We start from the raw sequence: 25468 nt of genomic DNA, 5'->3' as shown, positions 1-25468 counted from the left end.
AAGGATTTTGATTGATTGATCTTTTTTATGGAAAGGGTTTAGGGTTAGGGTCAACCATATCAGACACACATAATTATTCAAAGTAGAGTCTTTTATATACATCTTAAAACAGGTCTGGAGGGGATTTTTAATGTATGTACCTTGTAGGCTGCTGTTTTTTTCTATCCTTTTCTGCTGTACATGTGCTTTACTGTCGAGCACGCGCAGCTCGCACCCACAAACCGTCTGGAGCGAGGCTGACGCGCGTCCACGTGCCTGGCTAGAGGACGCAGCAGCTAAGCTAAGCGGCAGCAGGCTATCAGGCCCACAGCGTCACCGACTCAACCGTCGCTCATTTTGTTCAGGCGGACCTCCGAGCGGCGGGGATTAGAAACGTGCCGGATCATATGTGTGTGAAGGGGGGAAGGAAAGCGCAAGATGGTTCGGGAAACCAGACACCTTTGGGTGGGAAATTTACCCGAACATGTTCGAGAGGAGAAGATCGTGGAGCATTTTAAACGGTAGGTTACGCAAGAGGGAAGCAGCGCGCGCTAGGTGCAGCACTAGGTAGCTAGTTGCTATGGACAGCTTGTGACTAAATGCTAACTCAGCTAACGCTAGCATTTTTTAAGTTTTAACGCTTCAAGTCAGGGGATTTCAAATGTGCTGCTTGTGCTAGACTGCTCCACAGCGGTGTTTATGAAGGCCTATCGCTCGGAAAAGCATCACTCAAGTGCAAATTTACACATTTTTGTTTAGTCAACTTTTGCTAATACCAAGAGGCAAGTAGCTAGTTTTGCTAGCCACCGAGCTACCACCCAACCAACCAACCATTTTGTGGGAAGTCGAGACGTTTTCATGCTCAGAAGAAGCCAAAGGGGTAGCTCACGTTAGCTGGACAGCTGCTCAAATAACATTAGATGACTTGTGTTATTTGATCCACTGAAAACGTCTGACATAACGTCATTTCTGTAACAATTAGTGTTGTTAGAGCAACATTAATGTGCGTGAGAAACATTGGAGCTAAAATCTGCGACCGATCAGTGAGCCTACTGGGCTGATAATCAAATGTTAGCAAGTTGAGCTGCTGGTCGTCGGTAGCCATCACTATACTTAATTTGTCTAAGTTGCTTAATTGCAAAGCAGCTTTTTGCTCCCGCTAGTGAACTAGTACTTGACTTTAAAGATAGCCAACAGCAGGGCTAAACTTGTGTGCTGTCCCATGTTCATATAAGTCAAAGCCCGTGTAACTTTATATGTCGTTGCCGTTTGCTACGTAATGCCAAGGCCACCCGATAAACTCATCAACAAACTCGTGTGCAACAAAACAAACATTACATCGAGTCGTATTTAAATTGGAGCTCTTACAGTGCCTCGTTAATAGTGGTCTGTAAACAACAGCGTATTTGAGGATGTGCTTTTTTATAGTTTCATAGTTAAACACTGACATTTTACATGTATTTTTCCCGGGGGATGTTTGAATAACATTCGTACTTGGAAGTTGCTGTTTTGAAGCCTCCCAACACTCACAATACTCATAAGAGCGAGTATAATCATCCAGCATGATATCTGTATAATATAGTCTATATGTGGTCTCACTGTTTAAGACACTTTTTCAAATTCAGACTGTTCATTTCTCTTTCCTGGCATGAACGGAAACATTAGTGGACAATTGCTGTGGTTCATTGGGTTTTTTAAAAATTGTTTTTGATTAGATTAGATTCAACGTTATTGTCATTGAACAAGTACAAGTACTTAACGAGATGCAGTTGGCATCTAACCAGAGTCCAATTTAGCTATAAAGTGCTGATGTGCATGATATAAATTACTCTGAGCAGTTTACAAGATATACAAGATGTAGATATACACTAGTGCAGTGATGCAGTATGTTATCTAAAGTGAGATGGTGAGTTAATAATTCATATCTTTCTGTATTAATGATATCTTGTTATATTATTAGTGTCTCTTTTGCTCTTTGTTTACCATACAAAATAAATGGCAAACAGCTGCACTCACCATTTTTCTCAGCTTGTGTATATGTAATTTCCTGTTTGTTTTCATTGTAATTCCCTCTCAGGTATGGGCGTGTGGAGAGTGTTAAAGTTCTGCGGAAGCGGGGGTCAGAGGGTGGTGTGGCAGCCTTTGTGGATTTTGTGGATATCAAAAGTGCTCAAAAGGCTCACAATGCTGTCAACAAGATGGGGGACAGGGACCTTCGGACTGACTACAATGAACCTGGGTCAGTCCCGAGTGCTGTTCGGGGCCTTGAAGACAGCTCTCCCTCGAGCAGTCGAGACGTTACAGGATTCTCTAGGGGAACAGTTGGTCCAGTGTTTGGCCCACCTGTGTCCCTTCACACCAGAGAGGGACGTTATGAACGGAGACTAGATGGGTAAGTGGACATGGTCTCCCCTTAAAATCCAGGGGAATCTAAGTATCAGATAGGTGTAAAACCTAATCACATAGTTGGGTTTATTCGTGAGAGATAGATGCCTCAAGGGGGTCACACAAAGGTAATCTAGGGATCGTTCCACTTTTCATCATAATCGACTTGCCTTGCCCACGGGATCTAAGTAAATTAACTACACATCTATCTATCATTTCGTAAGGTAACTATAATTCAAGGTTTGACATCTGGTTTGGATATTACATCTGTGAGGAATATCCTGGTGAGTTCTGGATTTATTACATTTTGTGGGAAACTACCTCGGGGAGCTTTTGGATATTTTTTAAACATTTTTCTCCTAAACATGGGATCTAACCTTGATTTTTACTTGGAATCGCTTGAGGCTGGAAGTAAATCCCTACTATGAAGGACACTTTTCTTTGAAGAATCTATTTAGGTAATATATCATTACTTTTTAAGGACCACCCATCTCGGGTTGTCAGGTTTTTTTTCCCCTCTTGGCAACAGCTGATGGTTGGACTACTTTTTTACCATTTTTGCATCTGTGGATACGGCCTGTTCTGGATTTAAGTTTTAAACAAATGGATGGAAGAAATTTTACATTCGTTACACAACTCAAGAGAGACAGATTCAGTGCATATGTCCCAGGCTATTTAGTAATTTCAGGATGAGATTAACTATATATAATAGACATGTTTTGTCCAAAGTATGGAAGCTATACCAAGAAGACTTTGCAAGAACACTGAGGATCCAAACAACCAACCAACCAACCAGCAACATTTGTGGAGCTATTCTTGTTTTGGATTGATGGCCATGAAGACACAAGAAGACCGCATAGTTGGGATGTACCATCCTGGATGTATGCAATATGATACGCCATGTTGGATGTACTGATGTGGACCCTAGTATGGATAGGTGTAGCTGCCATTCATTTGGATTACTCAAGTGTGGATGTAGCTGTGTGAGGCCTCAGTATCTGCGGTGAGGAGAAGAGCACTCCAAGTTCCTACAGAGAGCTGAAGACTTACTTTTTCAAAGTAATTTGAAACGTTAAAGATGAAGACTACCTGTACATACACCGGATAGGATCCATGGATTGTGGAATTATATCATACCCACGGTCTGGGATTTTATGTGCTGTAATGATAGTATCTGAGTCTACGAGCATGTACGCTGTTAAACTACTTGACATTAACCAGTGGAATACATTTTTTCCCATAAAACTTAACTTCTGGAACATACTACTTCCTCTTACTACAAGACAAGACTGATCCAGTTGGATGTATTTTCCATTTGGGCACCAACTTACTCTTTAGTCAACCTGGAATGGGCTGAATTACCCTGAAGTTCATCATCTTTTTTAATTTATGTTTATTTGTTGAGGTTTTACGTTCCTATGTTTTTTTTTTCCCCCACATGTCGTGAAATCCATAAAGAGGTTCATATCTGTGGTTTTATTTTTCCTTTTTTCCATCCAGAGAAGAGAATTAAGTGAATTAAATTGTGGATTATACATCAACAATCTGCTGGCCTGGTGCTCCACAGTATTTGAAGATAACGTGCAGTACCATTCAAGAGAACCGTTTTTGCCTAATTAGATCAATTGATTTTTCCCCTTGGTTTTTTATTCGGGCTCTCACATTCTGACCACCTAGATTTTATTTGGATTAGTTTCGGTAACTTCTTTTCAAAAAGGTTGGTATTGCTCTGCCCTGTGCATATTTTCTTCTAACCTTCCTTAGTGCTTTGTCTAATATTAGGTTTTGCACTGCTTTTAGGGAAAAGATACATTTGATGCAGTGAGAGGAAAATATATGTGTATATGTATATATATATATATATATATATGTATGTATGTATATATATATATATGTGTATATATATATATAATTATTTGTCATTTCTTTTTGTAAGTACCTCCTTTATCCAGCATCATATAAGAACTACAAAGTATTGTTTTTTTCCACATTAAATACATTGATCTCTGCATGGCATTTTAAATTTCAATACCACAAAACTCTTGGAAAGGAGGAATTGTCCAGTTGAATACTTTGGACAAATGTTTCATTTTGATGTTTTCCTTTTCTTACCAGCAGTAAGTAGTTCATGAACAGTCAGCCTATGAAATCTGCTCCCCTGGACACCCTGAGGAGCCAAAAGTGCTGAATGTTTTTAGTTTTGCAAATGACGGTAAAATAAAGAGACTTGTTATATCATTTCAACATTGCTAAAGTATATGTTTGAGTTGATCTTAAAAATTAAACGAAGGTTCAAGTGACTATCAAAGTCTGGGGCGGCTCTGTTTCATGTGACTGTTGATGAATTTACAGTATAGAAAATTGTGCTTCTTAGGAAGTCTTTTTGCTCTCAGTAAATGAGATGTCATTTTAGGCTGCTGACAGTTTAGATATGGGAGCAGCGCCACAGAAATTGGCCTTATTAGTATTTCCAGACAGTACCAGTATTTGATAGGTTGCCTCACATTGTTAATATCTTCAAGAGTCAAATTATGCAGCTTGTTTGTGTAGTTGTGCAGGATTTATTTTTGTTTTTTCTAATTATTAGTACATGCTACTCCTCTCAATCCCATGAGAAGCCCAAACACCACATTTTAAAGTAAATCATGAAACTTTAGTTATGAAAGTTATTGCTGAATAAGCTTTAAGTTAAAAAACAGTTCTTTAGAGTCACAACTTTTTTTCTTAGTCACAGACTAGACAAAAAATGACAGTCAGACTAATGGATTTTGCCAAGGCAAGAGTGACGCAATCTATACTGGCACTGCTCTTTATATCAGTATTAAGCTACTTTAAGAAAACCTCTTATCTGGCCTGCTCTCAGCGGTGTCTTTGCATTATTTTGTGAAGAGGAGATTTGGAGCCATTTAAATTTTCACTATTGTGCATTAGATGCCAAAAAAGCTTTAACAGTAAATAGTTTTTTTTGCCTTTTTCTTTTCTGTTTGGAATCATAATAACTCTTTTTCTCTTTCTATCCTGTTCTTATTTCACAGTAGCTCAGAAAGCCGTGAACGTGCATATGATCACAGCCCATATGGACACCATGAGCGCAGTGGCACTTTCGACAGACAGCGTCACTACAACGCTGATTATTACCGTGATCGTTCTATGTTCGCTGCTGCTGGCCCAGGGAGCAGTGCCATTGGGGGGAGTTTTGAGGCATCAGACCCACATTTTGACTCTAGAATTCGAGACCCCTTTACTCTTACTAATGCTACACGACGTGACCTCTACAGAGATGACAGAGGACGACGTGTTGATAGAACTTACCATCACCGTCGAAGCCGATCATCTCATTCCTCCCAGTCAAGACACCCTTCCCCACAACGGACCACAGGACAGACCCCCAAAACTCCTCACTCCCCTAAAAGAGCTCCTTTGTCCCCTGGCAGAGGCCCACGATCTCAGTCCCGCAGCAGATCTTCAAGCTCTGATTCTGTCAGCAGCACCAGCAGTACGGGCAGTGGCAGGTGAGACTTTTTTTTTGTTATGATATTAACATTTTAATTTTCAGTGAGTTTGATGACTAGAAAAATACATTTTGTCAGCATCAACATGTATGAGCAAATACTTAATTGACTCAGACTGACAAGTGTCTGGTCATTGCGCTCCCTTTTCTTTTGACAACAGCGATTCAAACAGCAGCTCAAGTGATGGATCACGGGCACGTTCTGTTCAGTCGTCGGCTACACACGCACCACCTCAGTCTTCTATGGTTCTTGATTCAGATGAGCCACGTAGAAGCTTTGGAATCAAAGTGCAAAACCTACCAGTGCGCTCCACAGGTGAGCTTTAATATGTCTGAGACAGGTTGAAAGTCCGCCTCCTAAAGAGTCATTCAAATAACTCTTCAGTTTTCAGACTTGCTCAGAACTATCAGGAAATTGTAACTAAAGTAAGTGATATAGATATTAGAAGCATGTTGTCCTACCCCCTTTCAACCTTTTTATATTATGTTTGTTGTTTGGAATATATAACTGTGTAAAATTTCAAGAATAGGCCAGTTGTGATTTTAAAAATTCAATTAAAGAACAGTCATTCACTTGTTTTGCCTAATTATATTTACCATTTTTTGGTGCTTGGCATTCATTTTGATTGATCTCACTAGTGTACAGGTCACTCTACTTCTAATATTTTTGCAGTTGTGGTCTTACCAGTTTACTACTGTAATTATGGCAAAACTTCCCACACTACAATCACATTTACAGTCAGGATATTGTGTGTATTTGACTTTAAAAACTGAAAACATAACCCCCCCCTAACCAACAAAGAACTTTGGAATAGGCACATGCGTTAACTAGTCATCTCTGCTTGGCAGCCACACCAGTTTCACCATAACAAGTGCTTACAGTCCAGAAAAGTGTAATCAGTGACAATAAGAGGAAACTGTAAGAGGTGAGAAAGGTCTTATGAGGGAGAGGTTTTATGAGGGAATGAATTCCTCTGAAATTATGCCTTTTTATTATGATTTCTAGCAGACTGGAAAATCTGTTTCCAGTACTTTTTGAAGATTGAGTATTGGAATAACAGTAATCCATTTTCTCTCTGCAGACACAAGTTTAAAAGATGGACTGTTCCATGAATTCAAGAAACATGGTAAAGTGACCTCAGTGCAGATCCATGGAGCATCAGAGGACCGCTATGGTTTAGTGTTCTTTAGACAGCAAGAGGATCAAGAGAAAGCCCTTAGTGTCTCCAAAGGAAAGCTGTTCTTTGGCATGCTTATTGAAGTCACTGCCTGGAATGGTCCTGGTATGTGGTAACCAATATTATACGGAACAGTATTTAATGTGATAAATACTTGATGCAGACACATTCATTCCCCATAAGTAATTTCACAAATTAATTTTGTGTGCTGGTGGTGGAGAATATGAGCTTGAACTTTAGTAGCATGTCAATAATATTAATAATTAACCTCTTCCTTCCCTCAGAAACAGAGAGTGAAAATGAGTTCAGGCCCTTGGATGGGAGGATAGACGAGTTCCACCCAAAGGCCACAAGGACATTGTTTATAGGCAACCTTGAGAAGACGACCAGTTATCAACAACTCCTTGACATTTTTCAACGCTTTGGAGAAATTGTGGTAAGCTACCATCTTACTGTGCACTGTACAAGTAAATGTGTGCATTTTATATTTGATATTTGTCTGTAATTGTTCTGTTTTGTCTTTTCTGCTCAAGGACATCGACATCAAGAAAGTAAATGGAGTTCCTCAGTATGCCTTTGTGCAGTATTCTGATATTGCCAGTGTTTGCAAGGCCATAAAGAAGATGGATGGCGAGTATCTGGGGAGCAACCGACTAAAGGTAATGGTTTTACAGGATAAAGTAGTGACATTTCTGGTCTGTGTATGTTTTATCAAATGTGTTCGGTGAATATAATAATTCATTATGTTCTCTTTCTCCTTGAAGCTTGGTTTTGGGAAGAGTATGCCCACAACGTGTGTTTGGCTTGATGGTTTGGCAACCAATATTACAGAGCAATACCTCACACGGCATTTCTGCCGCTATGGACATGTAGTCAAGGTAAGGTGTTATATTTTCACCATTGATTTGTTGCTTTTGATTTTAGTGCTGTTAGTTTTTCAAAATTGTAGATTTTGAATTCTGATTTGTCCTTTTCTTAGGTTGTGTTTGACAGGATGAAAGGGATGGCCCTCATCCTGTACAACAACACAGATTTTGCTCAGGCAGCTGTAAGGGAGACCAAAGGCTGGAAGATTGGTGGCAATAAAATAAAGGTAAAAAAAATTAAATTTATGGGTGATTAGTAAAATGTATTTTTCGTGTGTTTATATGTTTATTTAATTGTGGGCTTATTCATTTGTTATAGGTGGATTTTGCAAGTCAAGAGAGTCAGATGGCATTCTACAGATCTATGCAGGCATCTGGTCAAGACATTAGAGACTTCTATGAAATTCCTCCTGAGCGACGGTAAATTGTCCATATTGCTAATTGTGTGCAATTAATGTATTTATGTTTTTATTATATTTTTTAACAATTTTTGTTAGTTAATAACTATGATTGCTGTTTGGAACACTTCTTTCAAATAAATTAACCCTGTTAAAATGTATCTGATGTAAAGTGGTAATGTTTAGAATTACAGTTCGATTGCAAAGCTCGTCTGAATCTGAAAGTGACAGTGCAACTTTATAAATTAATGAATTGCTTAGGTTAACAGAATTCATTACTCTTCTCCTATTCTCACTCTACAGAGAGGATCGCAGACCCCCGTACCATGAATTTACAGCAGAAAGGGCTTACTATGAGAATATACGAACCCCTGGCCTCTATCCAGAGGAGGCTCGAAGAGACTATGCTGCTCGCAGCAGGGAGCGTTTTCCTGAACTGGAACATTATCAGGGGGATCACTTTGACCCACGTTACCATGAAGACCCAAGAGACTACAGGGACTACAGAGACCCCTTTGAGCAAGACATTCGAAAATACATATATAGTCAAAGGGAGCGAGAAAGAGAGCGAGAACGTTTTGAGGCGGACCGCAGCAGGTGGAGCCCCTCCCATCCACGGCGACCCATTACTCCTGCAGTTTCGCCATCACCATCTGACCGCGCTCCCAGAGATTCAGAAAGACGGGTTTATAGCCAGTCCTCTGAGAGAAGTGGTAGTGTGAGCTCACTCTCACCACCACACTTTGACAAATCTGAAAAGACTTTGTTAGAACATGCCTCAAAGAGTGACAAGAGTGAGAAGAGCAGTCTACCTGAGCGTGTGGCAGGTGCTGAGAAAACCAAACGTGCAAAACGAAAAGAGAAAGGTGACAAAGACAAAGCTGAGAAAGTTAAATCAAGAAAAGTGAAGGGGCAATCCCCATCCAACCCACTACCTGACGCAGAGCTTGAGACTGGTTTTGAAGGAGGGTCAGGAAGAGGAAAGGGATCAGAGCAAGATGCTCATGAGAGGCAGAAATATAAGGTGGATGGTGACTCTGCTGGAAATCAGTTGTCAACTGCTCACCTCGACTCTGTAAAAAGTGAAAGATCTGAAATGGGTAAAGGTGATAATGCAGACATGGATGGCAAAAATCGAGTCAAGAAACATCTTAAACCTGATTCTGGAAATGATGGGAAAGATTCAGCAGTGGATTCAGATCGCCTTGCTGCAAGAAAAAGACGCTTTGGTGATTCCAGTGGAAGGACTATTCGTCCGAAGAGAAGTAGGCTTGAGGAAGAGGATGGTAATCAATCCACAGACTTAGGTGCAAGTGCAACATATCTGAAAGAGACAGACTCTGACAAACACAAAGATGCACAACGCAGAGAATCAAGACTCAAAACTGATAAAATTGGCACTCAGAAAGATGGTCAAGAGGACCTTAGAGGACAAAGAGAGAAATCAGAGGGATCTTTGGACCCACTGGAACCAAAACGACATCCAGGGCACACTTCGTCCAGAAGGTTTTCGCATGAGGGTAATACAGACCAAGGCAGTACAAGAGAACAAGAACACCATGCTGCTTTCAAATTTGGTCAGACTGCTGACACTGATAAAAGTGCTAGGAACAAGGAAGACCATGTTGACATTGATCTCTCTCAGAGTTACCGCAAGCAAATGGAGCAAAATAGACGGTTGCACCAGCAGCAACAGCAGCGGGAGTCTGATAAACCTGACAAACTAGGAAGTCCCCAGGGAAGTGAAACAGAGGACTTGGAGCACCGCAGTCTTGTGCATGAAGTTGGCAAACCACCGGAGGATGTCACTGATAATTTCCCATCTCACAAACTAAAGAAACTAGACCAATTTGACACTGACCCAGGAATCAAGAGGGAGCGTGTCTACAGGAGCTTTAGACAAAAAAGTGAAGATCCCGACTGGAACAACACTTCTTCTCCGGGACATCAGCACTTTCCTCACCATGCAGAGGAAGACTTTGCAGATCATTCTCAGAAAGAGCTAAGTAGAAACGATGACAAAATTCACCCAGATTTGGAGTTATTAGTCAAAAGGACTCATAACACACAGGTAAACAAGTCAAATACTCCTTTACTTAGTGTGGAAGAAGAGCAACAAAAAAGATGGGAGAGCAGAGTTAAGCAAGACTTGTTACCTGACCTGAACTTTTCTAGAAGTCTAAGTAAAAACATTCACAATCGCAAGCGTTTGGAATATGGCGTTTGGCATGACTTGGAGCCTGGGGAAGTACGATCAGACTCTGAAGAGGACAGAGACACCAAACCCCACTCTCCTGTGCCGTCAACATCAATGCCTTTTTCAGAGAGGCCAAGGGTTGACAGATTTTCAGACCCCAAACTAGCACACCTTGAAAGGAACAAATTCTACCCTTATGCACTTGACCATACCATTACACCTGATACAAAGGCTCTGCTTGAGCGTGCAAAATCCCTCTCGTCTTCTAGAGAAGATAACTGGTCATTCTTGGATTATGATTCTCATTTTGCAAGTTTTCGCAATAGAAAAGATACTGAGAAAGTAGAATCAACACCACGACCTACACCCTCTTGGTACATGAAAAAGAAAAAGATTCGAAGTGGATCTGAAGACAAAGTTGATGACAGGAAGGAGGAGCCAAAGCCAGAAGAACAAGAACGCAGGGAGCTATTTGCCTCCCGCTTCCTTCATAGCCCTGTCTTTGAGCTGGACTCTAGACGACTTCAACACCTGGAACGCAAGCATGAAGAACCTGAGCATACACAAAACCAACAACCCGGACAGCAAGGGACAGTAGATGGTGAACTTGATTCTGGGCCAGTTGTCCTTTTCCATAGTCGTTTTTTGGAACTCACACGACTACAACAACAGAAGAATAAAACCCAACAGTTGCAAGAAGCAAAAGAAGATGCAATGCTAACAGATGAGAATAAAGTGGAAGAAGCACCTGTTCAAGAGCAACAAGTGCTGGAGTCACCTGAAGCACCAGAAGCTGTCACAGAGCCAGAAATTAAACCCATCAGTCCTGCTGAAGAGGTGATTTCTGAACCCAGACTCACACCTACTTCTGTCACCGAATCTGTGCTCAAGGACTTTCCTCCACCAGAAGAGAAATGTGTTGCGCTAAATCCAGCCAATGAGCCTTATCCCACTGTGTCTCTCATAAAGGAAGAGGTAAAGGAAGAGGTCAAAGAAAATGAACATGTTGTACCTGTGCACAACCTGACAACTGTGGCATCTGAATCTGAACCTGCACCTATAGCAGTACAGGAATCTAGTTATTCAGTGGATCGATGTAAACTTTCTCCATCTGAAGGGAAATTGGATATAATTGAGGATGTAAAACCTCTGTGTGCAGAACAGCCAAGCCGCCACGATTCTCACGATGAGTTTATTAGCAGTTCAGAACCAGAGCTTGATCCTGAGACAACACAACCAGAAGTGCCTGAAGCCACAAGTCCCATACCACTTAGTCCTGAAGAAGAGGTGGATATAGTCAAGGAAGAGACCCATTCCACTTTTAAAGTAATAGCAGAGCCTGAGGGAGAGAAGACACTTCAAGTAAGTAAAGTGCAGATTCCTATTGATGACACAAATGATGAGCCAGTCTCACCCCAGAAAGAGCACAAAACAAAAGAAATGAAAAACAAAAAATGCAAACAATCCCCTGCTGAAATTGCACCAGTTCCGCTCATGTCTACCTCTGGGTCTGAAAAACAAGCAACACGCAAGAGTGAGCGCATTGACAAAGAGAAGCTGAAACGTGCATCATCCCCAAGAGCTGAATATAAGTCCACAGGCAAATCTCCTATTCATGGATCAGATCCTGATATCTTGGAGCAGAGCATATCATTGGGCAGAGCAAGACGAAGAAATGTTAAATCTGTGTATGCCACACCAGTTGAAGATGATGTGCCAGTTCGTTCTGGAAAGGAAATTGCAGAGTCACCACGTTCTGCACGAAAGCGTGGTACAGACAAAGATGCAACACAACAACAAAATATTGATCAGGATGTTCCCGTTCCAACCCATACAACTAAACGGGGCCGTCCTCCCAAGAATCGTAGACAAGGTGAAGAGAATACAACAGTTAAAGTAGAAAAATCTAAAATGGACAACAAAGACACTGATTCAAATGAATCAGAGAGTGGAGAACGAACTCCAAGACTGTCAAAAGGGAAAACATCCCCTCATGTCACAAAGAGTTCATCAAGTCAGATGTCCACAGCTGGATCAACAAGGAAGGGAGAAAAAACTGAGGTGGCTGAGGGTGACGATCAGGAAATGGATTTCACAGATGATGATACCTTGGCTGTGCAAGATTCATCAAGTTCATGTAAAGATAATCCATCAATGAAAGTTGATGAAAAGAAAGAGGAGAAAGACAAACAAGGAAGAGAAATGGGCAAAGATAAAGATGTTCTCTATGAAAAGGCCTGTGAGGGTAAATCAAATGGGAAAGATGCAGATTCCCCTGTTTTAGAAGAAAAAAACACCCCAGAGAAAGACAGGAATGTCAGAGGAAAAACCAAATTGACAAGGACCCCTAAGTCTCCTGTTCTTAAGAACCTCAAAATCAGACTAAATGTCACAGAGGTGAAAGATCATGTTTCAAAGTGCACTAATGCCAACAGAGGGGGCTCCACCAATGAAGAAAATGAAAATGCTTCTTTGGAAAAAAAGGAAATCTTGGAAACACCAAAGAGCTTAATTTCACAGGAGATGGAATTAGAGCAGGCTGTGGAGAACATTGCCAAACTTACAGATCCAGCTTTTCCAACAGAACCACTGACGTCACCTGCCCCACAAACAGAAGTTAAAAGTGACCCAGAGGAAGAAAAACCTTCCAATCCTGCTAGTGAGACAGAACTAATGGCTGCTATTGACTCCATTACTGCTGAGGAGGCAACTGCATCCTTAAGTCAAGCACCTCCAGTAAGTGCAGATGTAGGTTCAGAACCTGAGACACAAGACTTTGTTCAACCTGCCAAAGAAGATGAACCTGAAACAAATACATCTGCTATACAGGAGGAGCCTCTCTTCCCAACCACACCCAAAAAGGGCACAAAGGGAAGACCTAAAACACCCAAACGTAAAGCCCAAAAGCAAGTAAGAAAAGATTTAAAGGAAGGACTTTCAATAAGTGAGGAATCTGGCACTCTTTTAACAGATAGCACAGCCTCCAGTGCAAAGATTGCTCCTGAGACAACTCCATCAGCAGCAATGGCCGCTGTTATTACTCCCACTACTTGGAAACCAGAACCTGAGCCTACAGCTGTCAAGGCTACAGATGTAAATGCAGAGTCAGAGTCATCTTCTGAAGAGCAGATTCAACATCTTAAATCTGTTTATCCCCAGTCCAAAAGTCCAATTTGCCCAAAGCCTCAACAGGTGCCACCAGAGTGCATCTCGCCTTCCCTGTCTCCGCTAGCCAATAGGCCAAATATCAGACCCATTCAAACCAGTAGAATACCTGTTTCTCCACCAGATTGGCTCCACCAGTCTAAAGATACAGGAGTTTCCTCCTCACCTGTCATGCCATTAGCATCCAAGGAAAACCAGCCTTTACCCGCTGATTCTGAAAACACGGATATTGATCATGGTACAAGTGACCTGAGAACAATTCTTATGAAACACAAGAATATTTCGCTACCAGGAAGTAGTTCTATTCCTACTAATCTGCCCACTCTCCGAGATCCGAACCCATCTGAAAGTAATACTCCATCAGCTGTTGTGCCAAATAAATCCCCACTACCTGATAGTAGAATGCCAGCTCATCCGGCCCCACCTATTGTTCGACCTCCAGCTTCACAACCATCTCCTGAGACAAAGTCTGTGATCTCTGTCATTGCATCCACTGCAACCTCTGTTATCAGTCGTGTTTGCAACCCTCCTGAGCCTGAGGACAAAGTAAACATGAACATTGGAAATCCTTGTGTAGACATGGCTTTACCCAAACCAACCTATAGGCCCAGCAAAGATGATACTGGATCATACCATGGGCCATCTGTTGGTGATGAGGGGGGAAGTGCTGCACGGTTCATTGTTGAGAGCCCAACTCTTGGTACAGGATCTTGCCCAGGTCTGAGGGTAAATACATCTGAAGGAGTGGTAGTATTGAGCCACTCAGGACAGAAAACTGAGGGACCACAGCGGATTAGTGCGAAAATAAGTCAGATCCCACAAGCATCAGCAGGTGACATGGAATCTCAGCAGTTGGTCTCTATGCCCCAAATAAAACAGGAAATGTACGGTCATTCTCAGTCAGGACTTCAAAAGGGACCTCCACAGACAGATCATGGGCACCCTGGTAAGACACAGTCAACTTTGTCTTCTATAAAACAAGAAAGCACTGGTTTGGAAAAATTGGAGTCTACTTACCAATCTGGATCTCAAGGAGTAGTGAAACGTCTCACACAGGGAGTTGGTAATCAGCAAGTAATGAGTACCATGTACCATCAAGACTACATGCCAATAAAACATCAGAAGAAAATGGACAGTGCCGACCCTCACAGCACAGATGGTGCTAAACCACCTTGGACCTCTGCTATAAGTCCTGCAATAAGCCCCCATTTGCCCTCTCCACCTGGAAACCATGTAGGTTTTGTTACAGCTGCTGGTGACAGAACTCCTTCACATCTCAGTGGGGTCAAACAGGAACCACGGTCCCCACGCAAGTCAGGTCATCCACATTCTCCGTTTACTAAAGTGTCCTCTCCGATAGGCTCTTCATCACCCAAGGGCATACCAGTGATGTTATCCACCGGCATTCCTGCCATGCAACAGTTTATTACTGGTGTACATCATCCAGAGCAGTCAGTTATCATGCCACCTCACAGTGTGCCTGGAGGCTTAGGACGAATGTCTCCTCACCGTGTTACCCAGTCAATTCCAGTGGGGCATCTTGTGCAAGGAGATGTTCGGGTCAATACTCCACCTCTCTCTGTGATGAGCTATGGGATGCATAGCGATACTCTTGCCTCTCCCTGGCCAGGTCCCATTCAGCCACGCCCCACGTCACCTGTTAGCAGAGACAAGGTTCTCAAGGTAAACCCCAGTTCTTTGAGGAGTCTTGAAGGGGAACAGGATGAAGCCAGACGCTTCCACCAGCCAGGACGACAATCTGCCACACAGCTAAAACCAGAGACTATGCAGGCGGATCCTCGTGGGACTTTGCGGAGTAATGTCCAGTTGGAAACATACATGTCACAAAGAGATATGCGTGTTCTCTTGCACCAGCAAGGAGAGCGTTCAACCACAGACTCTCATTCTGGACACATTCAAGATACTCTTACCCCCTCTTCAACATCTTCCAGCATATCCTTGTCTCCAAGACCACATGTTCTCCCTAAAGGTGTGTCTGAGAAGGATATAACCAAGCCATTGGAGGCCAAGAGGCCCCACTCTCCTCTTCCTAAAGATGGAATGATGGGGATCCGACAATCTGGGCCTGCAATGGCGTCTCCCCAGAGAGTTCAACTAATGCCACCAGGACCCGGTGGCTCCTTCCCAGAGTACTCAGGGATGTACTCAAACCCAAGGAGCATCCATTCTCAAATGCCAGAGACATCGCCTGTTGGACTTAACCAGCCACCACTGAATGTTACACCAGCCATGGTGAGTTTACTGCACTGACACTTAAGGCTGCATGATACTGGTCAAAATAAGAAACACAATTTTTCCACTCAGTTGAGATTAAGATTTTTTCATTCCATATTTCCATATTGTCTTCATGCAGACAGAACACACAATATGATCATTAGCTACTGTTAAAGGATACACTGCGTTTAAAAAAAGAAAAAACCCACACAGCTCATATGCAACTGCATGAGACGTTTAATTCAATAATAATCTGCCAAGTCTATTGTCTACTCTTTAGAATACTTCTGAAAAATCTTTTTTGTCTATGTTTAAAAAAAAAAAAAGATAAAAATTGGAACTACTAGTGTAGCCAGATGTAACCTGTGCCACAAAACACTGAGGCCTAGTGTAGTTATGAAGGGAGACGGCTTTCAGAGTCTTTCATCACACATGTTGTTGGCAAACAAGTATTTATTCCACCTCCAACCTCCCAACAGTTATTAAGAGCCTGCTTCGGTCCTGTGTGATCCTCAATGATCCTGACAGTCTGTAGGCTCATATTGTTCATGATAAATTTATTATTATTGAAAACTGTCAGGCTCACATATGATTCCATAATCTGTTCTGGCCTCAAAATTTTGCTTTTTTTACATTTCTGCTTCAACTGCTGCTTTACATTACGATTAATTGTGCAGCCCTACTTACTCTCCAGTTTATTAGGCACACCTGACTAAACTTTTGCAGTCTGATACAACTGTCCTGCAATATATCCTACCTTCAAGAACGTTATAATGTTTAGTTTTTGTTTAAACAGCCCCCAAAATGACAACTTTATGTAGTTTTTGGTGCTGATGAATTGTTTGTCCTCATATTGAGAGATGCTTCTAAGAAGTCTAACATTAACACACTCAATATAAATGAGGTGGACAAGAATACTGTGTGTTGGTATCTCCATGTTACAGAAACTCTTCATGACTTATGAATATTTTCTCTGATCCTTAGGGTGCAGACCTCCAGGCAAAACCAGATGGCAAGATGACGCAGCCTGTTAATATGGTGCAGTTGCTCACAGTAAGACAAAGCTCGTCACAAAAGTTTAAATTGTGTGAAGGGATGTTGGTGTAAACAATAGCTGACTTTGTGTGACAAACTTGTCTTTGTTTTTTCCTCATTTATACAGAAATACCCTATTGTGTGGCAAGGCCTCCTGGCACTGAAGAATGACACAGCTGCAGTCCAGTTGCATTTTGTCTGTGGCAACAAAGCTTTGGCTCATCGATCACTGCCCCTACAAGAAGGAGGCGCATTGCTTAGGATTGTCCAGAGAATGAGACTAGAGGCTTCTCAACTGGAGAGTGTAGCCAGAAGAATGACAGTACGTGTTTATGGACTTGACTCTCCCTTTAAGTGTTTGCAGAAGGCTACTTCTCATTATTCATGTCATTTTTTCCATTTCATTGAAGAGTCTACTAACAAAATTTCCCCTTTTTCTCTGGACAGGGGGAGTGTGAGTTCTGTCTTCTCCTTGCTCTGCCATGTGGACGAGATCAAGATGACGTCCTAAACCAGACTCAAGCTCTTAAGGCCGCTTTCATCAACTACTTGCAGACAAAGTTGGCTGCTGGTATCATCAATATCCCAAATCCAGGTTCCAATCAGGTGAGACCTTATTACTATATGTAATGGTTTTTCTCTGTAATCTGTTTCCTAGAGCTGCAACGGTTAGTCGATCAACAGAAAATGAATCGACAACTATTTTGATAATTGATTAATCGTTTTGAATAATTTTTCAGGAAAAAATGCTGAAATTCTCTTGGCCCAGCATTTTAAATGTGAATAACTTCTGGTTTCTTGAATCTTCTATGACAGTAAATTGAATGTCTTTAGGTTGTGGACCGTTGCTCAGGACAAAAAGGGGTCACCTAAGATGTCATCTTAGGTGACATCTTGGGCTTTGGGAAACCGCAACAGACCATTTTCTGACATTTTATAGACCAAACAACTAATTGATTAATCAAAAAATTAATCAACAGATTAATTGATAATGAAAATAGTCTAATTGCAACCCTACTGTTTTCATACATTTCCCCTCAAGACATTTATAACATAAAAATATCCTGCTTCGACTAATATTTTTCTGACATGGTTTTCTAGAAAAAAAATTAAATTACCGTGTTAAAAACTCTAAAATCTACAAACTACTCATTTGAAAAATTCTGAATCTATGAATATCTGTGGTCCTGAAGTTGCATTCTGGACCATGATTGGCTCCCAAACTAGTTGTGATGTCACAAATTACATACACTTCTTATACTTTTTTTTATATCTTATATTTTTGGTGAACACAGAGAAACTTTCCCTCTTCTGTAGCTGAATGTGAAAACAGTTCTCTAGTGTCAAACTCTTCACAAGCATCATCCTGCACAATGAAGCTCAAACATCCAAATGAAGTAACAAGAAGCAAAACACATTTTTGAGTGGAGGGGGACTTCGTGTAATAATTTGGTTTGATGACAATAGATTCTTTTAATTGATGTAACTTGTATGTATTAATGTGTGACTTTTTCCATGTAATGACGCACTGGACTGTTATTTGTCATTGTCCTGATATTAAATCTGATGTCTCTTTGTAACTTAATTTGTGTAATTGAGGTTTTTCTCTTCTTTTTTTTTCAGCCTGCCTATGTGCTACAGATTTTCCCACCGTGCGAATTTTCAGAGAGCCACTTATCCCAGCTTGCCCCTGACCTTCTCAACAGGATCTCCAGCATCTCACCACACCTCATGATTGTCATCACCTCTGTGTAACCTTCACTGCTGGGAACTGTCCCATGGACGGAAGTTCTCACCGATGAGCCTCAGGAAACCAGAGGAATATGAGAATTTTTTTTTTTCCTGAACGCAATGGGAATGTGTAGGATACACCCTATCAACTGTTTTTGCTTTTTTTCTTCTTCCCGTCAGTTTTTTTTTCTTTTGTCACTCCTGTCTGGTATTTTTGTCCTTCTCAAAAGAACTCAGGGATGGACCAAACCAGAATCAGTCTTATTTGACCATTTCTCTGCTGTATTTCTATTTATTGGAGTTTTATTTTAATGTTCGGAGATGCTCTGAAGAAAAAAAAATCAGGATGTTTGATGAACAAGAACGAGTGACTATCTGGGTGGCCTTTTTACTTCATCTGTCTTTTTATTGATTGTCATATTCATTTCTTCATGAGAGGATCATAGAAGCTGTTGCACTGCGATGGCTCAAAAGACATTTCAACATGTAATTTTTTGAATAATTATGTACAGACTTCCTCCTCAAGGCTTTCTTTAGAGGAGGAAGAATTAACTTGTAAAACTATGGAGACCCTGTAGAGGACCACATTCGTTTAACAGCTCCTTTTAATTCCACCAGCTCGGCTCATTTTCTCACACTACTGAAGCAGTTACACCTTTGGCACCTGCCTTTGCATTGAACAAGCTACAGTATGATTTGGGAGTTTTTGAATACAGGACTTTGTAAATATTTTAAATATTTAAACTTTGACAATGGAACTTAACAGAGACTTGAACTCTGGGACACACCAGAGCGCAGTGTGGAAATTTAGATGGATATCCTTGATTTTGGGGTGTAAATACTTGTAACACAAGAAGGTTGGCAGACTCTCCTGTGGAGTCTGCTGATGGCACTTCATATTTTGTAACTCAAATAAAACAAACTCCAGAAAACTTGAATATTTAAGATATAATCCTTTATTTTTTTATGTCGTGTTTTTGGTAAGAATGTTCAACTTTTATGTATGATTTTAATCACTTAAATAAGTCATGCCATTTATTAAAAAGGGGTACACTTACATTTTATGCCATACAACAAAGGTTTAAGTAAACAACAGAGGGATTGTCAACAGTTGCAGATGGCTTCCTTTACTGAGTGCAAATGGAAAGTAGTACAATACCATCTATAATAATCAAGTCAGTGACTGATAAGTACAGTAACATTAATTTTGTGTGTGTGAACAATTTTACATTTTCCATAATTCAGTATTTGTATAATTTGGAAACTAGGCAGTGATGGAACTGTACCTCAGTTGCGTAACAATTGTAGCTGGTATTTGTAACTAGTATTGAAATCTGACTGTTCATTCACAGTGTATCTGATTTTGATGGCTCATATCTTGTTCTTATGAGAACTTGATTTTAAGATGTAATTTTAACATTATAGCAAACGTTTAAAACAACTGCTTCAGTTAAAAAAACAAACCAAAAAAAACCTATTAAAGACAGTAGTGTCAGACAACATTTTGACATGTCTGAATAGGAAAAACAGGTGGAAATAATTAATTATGGGTGAATTACATTCAGCTGCTTCAGTTTCAGGGTTCTGGCATTGTGCACGCTGGCTCACTGTCAGCTTACTGGGACACTTGAATAGAAGGGAGCAGTCATTAATGTTGCTTTTCCTACTTTGACAAGTCAAAAAGTGTGGCTCCATTCTTAATAGTGCCTGTTAAGCCACACAATATCAGGACTGAAGCAGACCTGAAACTGAAGCAGCTAAATGTAATTCAGCCATCATTCATTTCATTATTTACACCTGTGTTTTTCCTACGGTGACGTCAAAATGTTAAATCACACCTACATAAAAAAGAACAACATGGGCAATGTTAAATCTGGAGCTTATGAAAGGCTTTATAGACTTGTGGAGTTCAACTAAATAAAAAAGTAAATAAATGTATTCCGATTATTAACCAGTAAAGAATTTTAAGGTTGAGGTACTGTATGTTGGGTTGTGCATCCTCAGGGAACTAGACTGTTGTTAAATTGACTTGTCATTGAGGTATATTTATGCACGTTCAATATCGTTCAAATGTCCTTGTGGTGATTATTTGGGTTGTCACAAGAAACAGCGCATCCTTCTCAGTTTTACCTTCTGCTGCAGGAACGGTAAATTTGACTGAATATAAAATAGTAGGATTCATGTTTCTTTTACATCAGGAGGAAGATAATCATGTTTTACATGTACTGTCATTATATTTGGCTTTAATCCTAGTTTATCTTATGACATTGTGTCCTAGTGTTTCAAATCGACACTGGAGCCAAACAGTGCCACCAGCTGGTCTTCATACTGGGAGATGTTCCTCTTCATGATGTCCATACAGGGGCCCAGCAGACGCTCAAATGCCTGAATGTCAATTACTGAAAGAAAAAGAAAGGCAGTTAAGATTATTTCATCATTATTTCATGAGACAGACGGAGCCTTTAGTCCTGCCATTGGTCAATATATAAACTTTTGTTTATCTGTGAAATGTTGTAGCAGGTCAGTATGATAATAAACAAGGGTTGTGGCAGGACGTCCAAAGACTACATTTGAAACATATCTAAATTATGATCAATGGATATGGTTTTATCACAGCATGAATGATTGATTCCCCTCATCAGCTTCATGCAGTACTGGGTTTCATGGTCAATGCCTTCCTCTTGTATTGGATTTCTGTACCTGCCAAATTCTGAGTAGGACCTCTTCTTGAGGGTGCGGAAACATTTGGGGATTTTGGTCTTTTCTGGGTTGTTGGCATCATGTGGTTCCTTTTTTTGGGGCCAAGCGTTCATGCTGTTAAAGTCCTGTAACACCTCATCCCATCTCTGGTTCGTTGGATTGAGATCTGGCGCCTGTGCAAACCACTAGGAGTGAACTCAAGTCCCTGTCTACATCCTGGAACTGTGTTAAGGTGTTGATGCTTTGAGACATTACAAATGCTGTGGCTAGGCTGAGTATCAGTACTTTTCTAGAAAGTGTTGTGCCACTGAGAATTGAAAACTGTCATATATGGAAACGTGGCTTCAAATGAATGTCTGGTCAGATTTGGAATCTTTATTACTTTGAGGTCTTGTCATCATGATTTAGATCATATTTAGACTATTAAATTGTACAGCTTGCTTTTTGTTTGGACAACATTTAACATTTTAGAACTTTGACTTTGTTAAATTAAAAAAAAAGTATTTCTCAAAGCAAGGTATCAAAAAGAATTACTGTATCAGTGCCATAACTCAGGCATCTTGCATGGAAAAATTTAAAACCAACTTGTGTCATTCATGTGCTGTTTGTGCAGACGTAACACTTCCAAAATCATTACACCACTATTGAGAGTCACTTTGATGAAAGGACAGATTCAGTGGTAGATTCAACTGTTTATGCCAAATGACCGTCTTATCAGCATGTTGCGACAGAAACAGATTTGTGCAGGAGAGGCCACCGTGTAGACCGACTGTAGACACTGCAATGTGTGAAATATCCTGAATAAGGGCAGTTTGTGAGATGCAGAAACCACTTTTAACACAAACTATCATACCACCTATTCTAATATTTGGTGAGTAACAGCATCTCTTGACCCCGTCTGAATACTTTATTTTGTAGCCAAAGGAGTTGACTGTTGTTAGCAAGCAGGAGCTCCTGGGACGCGCTGGTGGCCTCGTTGATTTGGGTGCCGACTGTGAACCACAATGTTTGTGGTTCCTGCCTGGCCAGGGACCTTTGTTGCATGTAGATCCCCATCTCTACACTGTCAAATAAAGGCATAAAGCCCCCAAAAGTAGCAAAAAACACAACAAGCAGTAGCACCTAATTAAAGGCACCTGTCTGTATGTGGACTTCACGTTACTGTGTTCTTGTCTCTGTGGATCCACTGCACCAACCCTCCTACATTCACTGAAAACAAACTAAGACGAGTGGCCTGTTACTCCTAGAACAGAGAGAGACAAACATTCATGAGCCGTAAACTTACCTAAGCATTTGGTTTCTCCCGCAGCATAAACGGACGCTGCACGAGGTTTGTTGGTGACCAGTGCCAGCTCCCCAAAATACTGCCCTCTAGAGCAACAAGCCACCTCCACTTCTGTGTTGTCCTGCTGGCCGGCCTTTGTCTGTAACAGACACACAAAGGAACCTGTGAGTCATTTAGCACAGCAGCACCACAACTTACCAGACATAAAAACTGAAACATTACACTTAAAACTGGTTATGACAGCTTGAATATGTAGCTAAAATAAATTCAGTTATAATATTGGATGCTGCACTTACTTTGCTTTTTATCATAATCTTTACTTCTCCTGATTCCACAATGTAGAAGCAGTCAGCACTTTCTCCCTGCAGTACAGAAGCACAGCAGAAACACATCGATTACATCATTATTAGTTCATATAAAAGACACAGAAACAAATCTCCCAACTTCATACCTGTGCTATTATGCGTTCTCCGTCTTTGAACCCTCGTGCTCCCAAAACATCGACAATCTTCATTCTCTCAGAGAGCTAATGAAAAGAGAATAAACCAAGTCATATTATGCTCAATGAGAGGTGATTTACAGAGGTGTACAACTTATCATGTAGTTATTTTGTTCATATAGAGTTTGTGTTTCTGATACAAACCTCGAGAGACTTCAGAAGAGGAACACATTCAATAAAGGCCTCGTACATCCTCCTCTTCTTCGCATTATTTTTAACAATCAGTCTGTGAAATGTGGCTCGATCCTGGAAGAGCACAAACAGAAACGCTCAGTTTTGTTTTCTCTTAGCTTCAATTCTCCTTTTTGTTTGATTTAAGTCATCACAGTGTACTTGTCTTGTCACAAGGTTCGTTTTTTTTTATTCAAACGTGCACTTGCAGTAACACTACATGGGGTGGATCTTCCTTATTAGCACCATATTTCATACACTCTCTGAAAAACTATGTGATGAAGGTCATCGGTCTTCGTCCGACTCACCAGGCCCCACAGGGCGCCTTCCTGCGTTGCAATGATTGTGGCAGCTCGCGGCGTGTTGTACATGAGAGCCAGCTCACCAAAACTGCCCTTATTGTCGTACTTTCCAACGCACACACTCACTCCGTCTTTCTGAACAACAATATCATACACACCCCTGGAAACGATGGGAGACACAGAGAGGGAGAATCCTCAAGGAGAGGAGTGGAAGTCATTGTTAGACTGACGCAACACAATCAAGTTTAAATATTATGAATAAAATAACCTGAAGAATCTCATTCACTTCTCTATGACGTAGAAATTGTCTCCATCGTCTCCTTGGTCGATGATGTGCTCCTGAGGTTTGACCAGCACCTCGAACATGGCGTCCAAAACCTCAGAGAACTGCTCCTGCAGGACATCACACTCATATTAAGTGTCTGTATGTTCACATTTTGACACTAGAAAGCTGTTTTCACATTCATCTGCTGTTAGTGGAAAATTTCTGAGCTCATTAAAAATCAGATTTTAAGTGGTGGGCCTACGAACAGGATTTATGACATCACAACTAGTTTTGAAGCCAATCCTGGTCCAATATTCAACTTACACAAGTGTGATGTGGAAACTTGAAGCCTCCAGGACACAAACACTGAGAATGGACTTTACAGTGATGTAGGAGACATCTTGTGTCCAGCAGTTAAACTTTTTATATATACAGTATATATCTGCATGCATTGATTCATTAGACACATTATTGTTCCAAACAGTATTTTTTTTATGTCTTAATACCCATCTGGAGGGGATCTTTAAATTTTCGGACACTCTTTCCACCCTTCTTATGGTTTCTCATGTGAGCTGCTATACCTGCTCAAGTGTTTTAAACAGTAAAATGTCTCTGCATGCATCCTGCAGCCTGCAACGCTGCACGTCTGTTTTGGGATGCACAATCCGAGGCTCTGCATCATCATCCTCATCGTCATCGGGGTTGTAGGCCTCTGCACAAACTACAGCAGGTCAAACTAATTAAAACACTGTATAGTGGTCAACGTTCATTGAAATTCATTACACATACTGTTCTAGTTACTGACCTGAAACTCTGCGTCTGTATTTACCAGTGGTGCATTCTGCAAAGAGGCAGACAGTGGTGAATATAATGGATTAGATTTAATGGGTATTTACATTTTTAGCTGGAGTGCATGGTAATAATACTCACTAACAATCTCCTCCTCCTCTTCTTCCTCCTCCTCCTCCTCTTCTTCATCCTTGGTAGACTTATCTGATTTTGTTACAAAAGTGACTCCTTTCCGTGCAGATTTGCCACTGCTTTTCTTTGCTGGTTGGTCATTCCTTCGGTTCTCCAGAACACGTGTAAAATGCTGCACAGCAAATTCAACCAGGTCTGGCGGCCTGCGGCGAAGCACCTCCACTGTGTATCCTTGTAGCAGCTCTTTCAAACCTGCTGGTATCTGAACATTACTCATCATTCAGGCGCAGAGGTCAAACTTGTTGAAAAGATCCAGCTGTCGGGTTTCAATGGCTGACAATTAAGCAATAATTAGCTAAAAAAAAAACCTTCTAGATGACACACATTTCCACTATCAATAACAGAAATATCAAATCTAAGCACTGATTTCATAAACTTCTGTCCAGACCTTCATCACAGGAACAAACTGACTCCTCCTCTTCGCGCCCCCATTCTCTCACACATTCAGCAGCTTATTGATTTCTTTATTTAGGACAGCCTGTCGGAAACTATTGACCAGGACTCAGATGTAATTAAAGGCTGTCCGATGGATGACACCACAGAACTCGATGAATTGGCAAAGAAACAACTCAGAGGAGTTTTAAC

The 25468-nt window shown here is 40.9% G+C and overlaps 2 protein-coding genes across 5 annotated transcripts; one reads left to right on the top strand and one right to left on the bottom strand.

Moving 5' to 3' along the window:
- The first annotated feature begins 241 nt into the window (after positions 1–241).
- si:ch1073-335m2.2 (msx2-interacting protein) lies at positions 242–19618 on the top strand. 4 transcript variants are annotated; one of them, XM_044347890.1, is made up of 15 exons: positions 242–500; positions 2057–2371; positions 5403–5876; positions 6037–6191; positions 6958–7158; positions 7338–7489; positions 7587–7712; positions 7818–7931; positions 8033–8146; positions 8239–8339; positions 8621–15932; positions 16899–16967; positions 17077–17271; positions 17397–17555; positions 18573–19618. In XM_044347890.1, exons 1-15 carry the CDS (start codon positions 418–420, stop codon positions 18702–18704), a joined length of 9702 nt encoding a protein of 3233 aa, XP_044203825.1. In that variant the 5' UTR covers positions 242–417; the 3' UTR covers positions 18705–19618. The 4 variants fall into 4 exon arrangements, with proteins under 4 accessions (XP_044203825.1, XP_044203824.1, XP_044203827.1 ...); XM_044347889.1 differs by having other exon boundaries at positions 5400–5876; XM_044347892.1 differs by lacking the exons at positions 242–500; positions 2057–2371 and adding an exon at positions 2383–4081.
- On the bottom strand, positions 19619–25447 carry prkar2ab (protein kinase, cAMP-dependent, regulatory, type II, alpha, B). Its single transcript, XM_044347956.1, has 10 exons — positions 24833–25447; positions 24708–24743; positions 24484–24623; positions 23924–24030; positions 23644–23797; positions 23309–23410; positions 23117–23191; positions 22962–23027; positions 22666–22804; positions 19619–21079 (listed from the first exon to the last, which is right to left on the bottom strand). Exons 1-10 carry the CDS (start codon positions 25101–25103, stop codon positions 20955–20957), a joined length of 1215 nt encoding a protein of 404 aa, XP_044203891.1. The 5' UTR covers positions 25104–25447; the 3' UTR covers positions 19619–20954.
- Between the last annotated feature and the right edge of the window lie 21 nt (positions 25448–25468).

Source organism: Thunnus albacares, chromosome 4 (genome assembly GCF_914725855.1).
Source record: "Thunnus albacares chromosome 4, fThuAlb1.1, whole genome shotgun sequence".
Classification (NCBI taxonomy): Eukaryota; Metazoa; Chordata; class Actinopteri; order Scombriformes; family Scombridae; genus Thunnus; species Thunnus albacares.
This window is presented reverse-complemented; position numbering and strand designations above follow the sequence as displayed.

What these genes read in the sequence shown, in the direction of transcription:
- si:ch1073-335m2.2 (XM_044347889.1), top strand. Translation starts at nt 418, where the DNA reads ATGGTTCGGGAAACCAGACACCTTTGGGTGGGAAATTTACCCGAACAT. An exon ending in CACTGCCTGGAATGGTCCTG is followed by an intron (nt 7,159 to 7,337) that starts GTATGTGGTAAC and finishes TCCTTCCCTCAG; the next exon opens with AAACAGAGAGTGAAAATGAG. An exon ending in ATATGGTGCAGTTGCTCACA is followed by an intron (nt 16,968 to 17,076) that starts GTAAGACAAAGC and finishes TCATTTATACAG; the next exon opens with AAATACCCTATTGTGTGGCA.
- prkar2ab (XM_044347956.1), bottom strand. Translation starts at nt 25,103, where the DNA reads ATGATGAGTAATGTTCAGATACCAGCAGGTTTGAAAGAGCTGCTACAA. An exon ending in AAGGCGCCCTGTGGGGCCTG is followed by an intron (nt 23,411 to 23,643) that starts GTGAGTCGGACG and finishes GTGCTCTTCCAG; the next exon opens with GATCGAGCCACATTTCACAG. An exon ending in CTCTTCTGAAGTCTCTCGAG is followed by an intron (nt 23,192 to 23,308) that starts GTTTGTATCAGA and finishes TCTTTTCATTAG; the next exon opens with CTCTCTGAGAGAATGAAGAT.